This window comes from Dromiciops gliroides, chromosome 2 (assembly GCF_019393635.1).
Source record: "Dromiciops gliroides isolate mDroGli1 chromosome 2, mDroGli1.pri, whole genome shotgun sequence".
Lineage (NCBI taxonomy): Eukaryota > Metazoa > Chordata > Mammalia > Microbiotheria > Microbiotheriidae > Dromiciops > Dromiciops gliroides.
In genome coordinates, this window is record NC_057862.1 from 402941732 (window position 1) to 402942785 (window position 1054).

The 1054-nt window shown below is 48.0% G+C and overlaps 1 protein-coding gene across 1 annotated transcript; it reads right to left on the reverse strand.

Moving 5' to 3' along the window:
• Nucleotides 1–249: 249 nt before the first annotated feature.
• On the reverse strand, nucleotides 250–775 carry LOC122744140 (nucleoplasmin-3-like). Its single transcript, XM_043989530.1, has one exon. It carries the CDS (start codon nucleotides 772–774, stop codon nucleotides 250–252), a length of 525 nt encoding a protein of 174 aa, XP_043845465.1. The 5' UTR covers nucleotide 775.
• Nucleotides 776–1054: the final 279 nt, after the last annotated feature.

Here is a 1054-nt window from a genome sequence, read left to right on the forward strand (position 1 = left end):
AAACCAAAAAAAAAACACTTTTGGGGGCAGCTAGGTGGTACAGTGGATAGAGCACCAGCCCTGGAGTCAGGAGGACCCGAGTTCAAATCTGGCCTCAGACACCCAACACTTTACCAGCTGTGTGACCCTGGGCAAGTCACCCAACCCCAACTGCCTCACTTAAAAACAAACAAAAAAACAAAACACTTTTGAAACATCCAGGAGAAACAGGACCAGGAGGAGAGAGAGACAACTGTGATCCCTTGCCAGTTATGACCTCCCCTGCCTCTTCTTGGCAGGCAGAATGGGCAGCAGTTCTGGGTCCCTGTCTTCACTCTCATCTTCTTCAGAGAGATCACTGTCCTCCATAGATACAATCTGGTGCCTCCCACTGACATGAACAGGGCCAGAGCCAGACTTCAGGCGGAAGGTCACTGGAGGCTGGAGTAGGAAGTCACCTAGGCTGAGCATGGGCTGGCAAGACAGTTTCAGGTTGGCCACTGGTACAGCAATCTCCTCATTGTCACTGTTTCTGGCTACCACCTCCACAATGTTGCACTCCTCCTTAGCATCTTCTGTGAGGCAGAGCATGGTCAGTGCCAGCACATGCTCCGTGTTGTCGTCCTCCTCTACCTTGAAGGTGTAGGACCTAGCCTGACCGGACAGTTCACAACCGAAGAAGCTGTCCATGGTGACTGGGCCTAGGCCCCTCAACCTCAAGGCTTCCAGCCCTCCCCCAGGTCGGGCCCGGCTTTCCTGTGCCTGAAACGCCCAGGTGGCTGAAGCGGCGGCCATGCTGCAGGGACCGTCCGCTTGTTGACTTTTAATCGACAACCTCTCAGTAGCTCTGAAACTGTGAGTTTCATTGTGTTTCAGTGTTTCATTGTGCCTCTCATAAAGGAGATTCCCATTATTAATGAAATCATAGGTTCAGACAAAATAATAATATTACCTTGTATTTTTATAAAACTTTATAATTTTTAAAATGGTCATATGTGTTATTTCATTTAAAAATACTTAAGACACCTAGGTAAAGTAAAAAGAGCAAGTATTATTATCCCTGATTTTTTCAGAT

Coding starts and splice junctions, on each gene's coding strand:
- LOC122744140 (XM_043989530.1), bottom strand. CDS start 774: ATGGCCGCCGCTTCAGCCACCTGGGCGTTTCAGGCACAGGAAAGCCGG.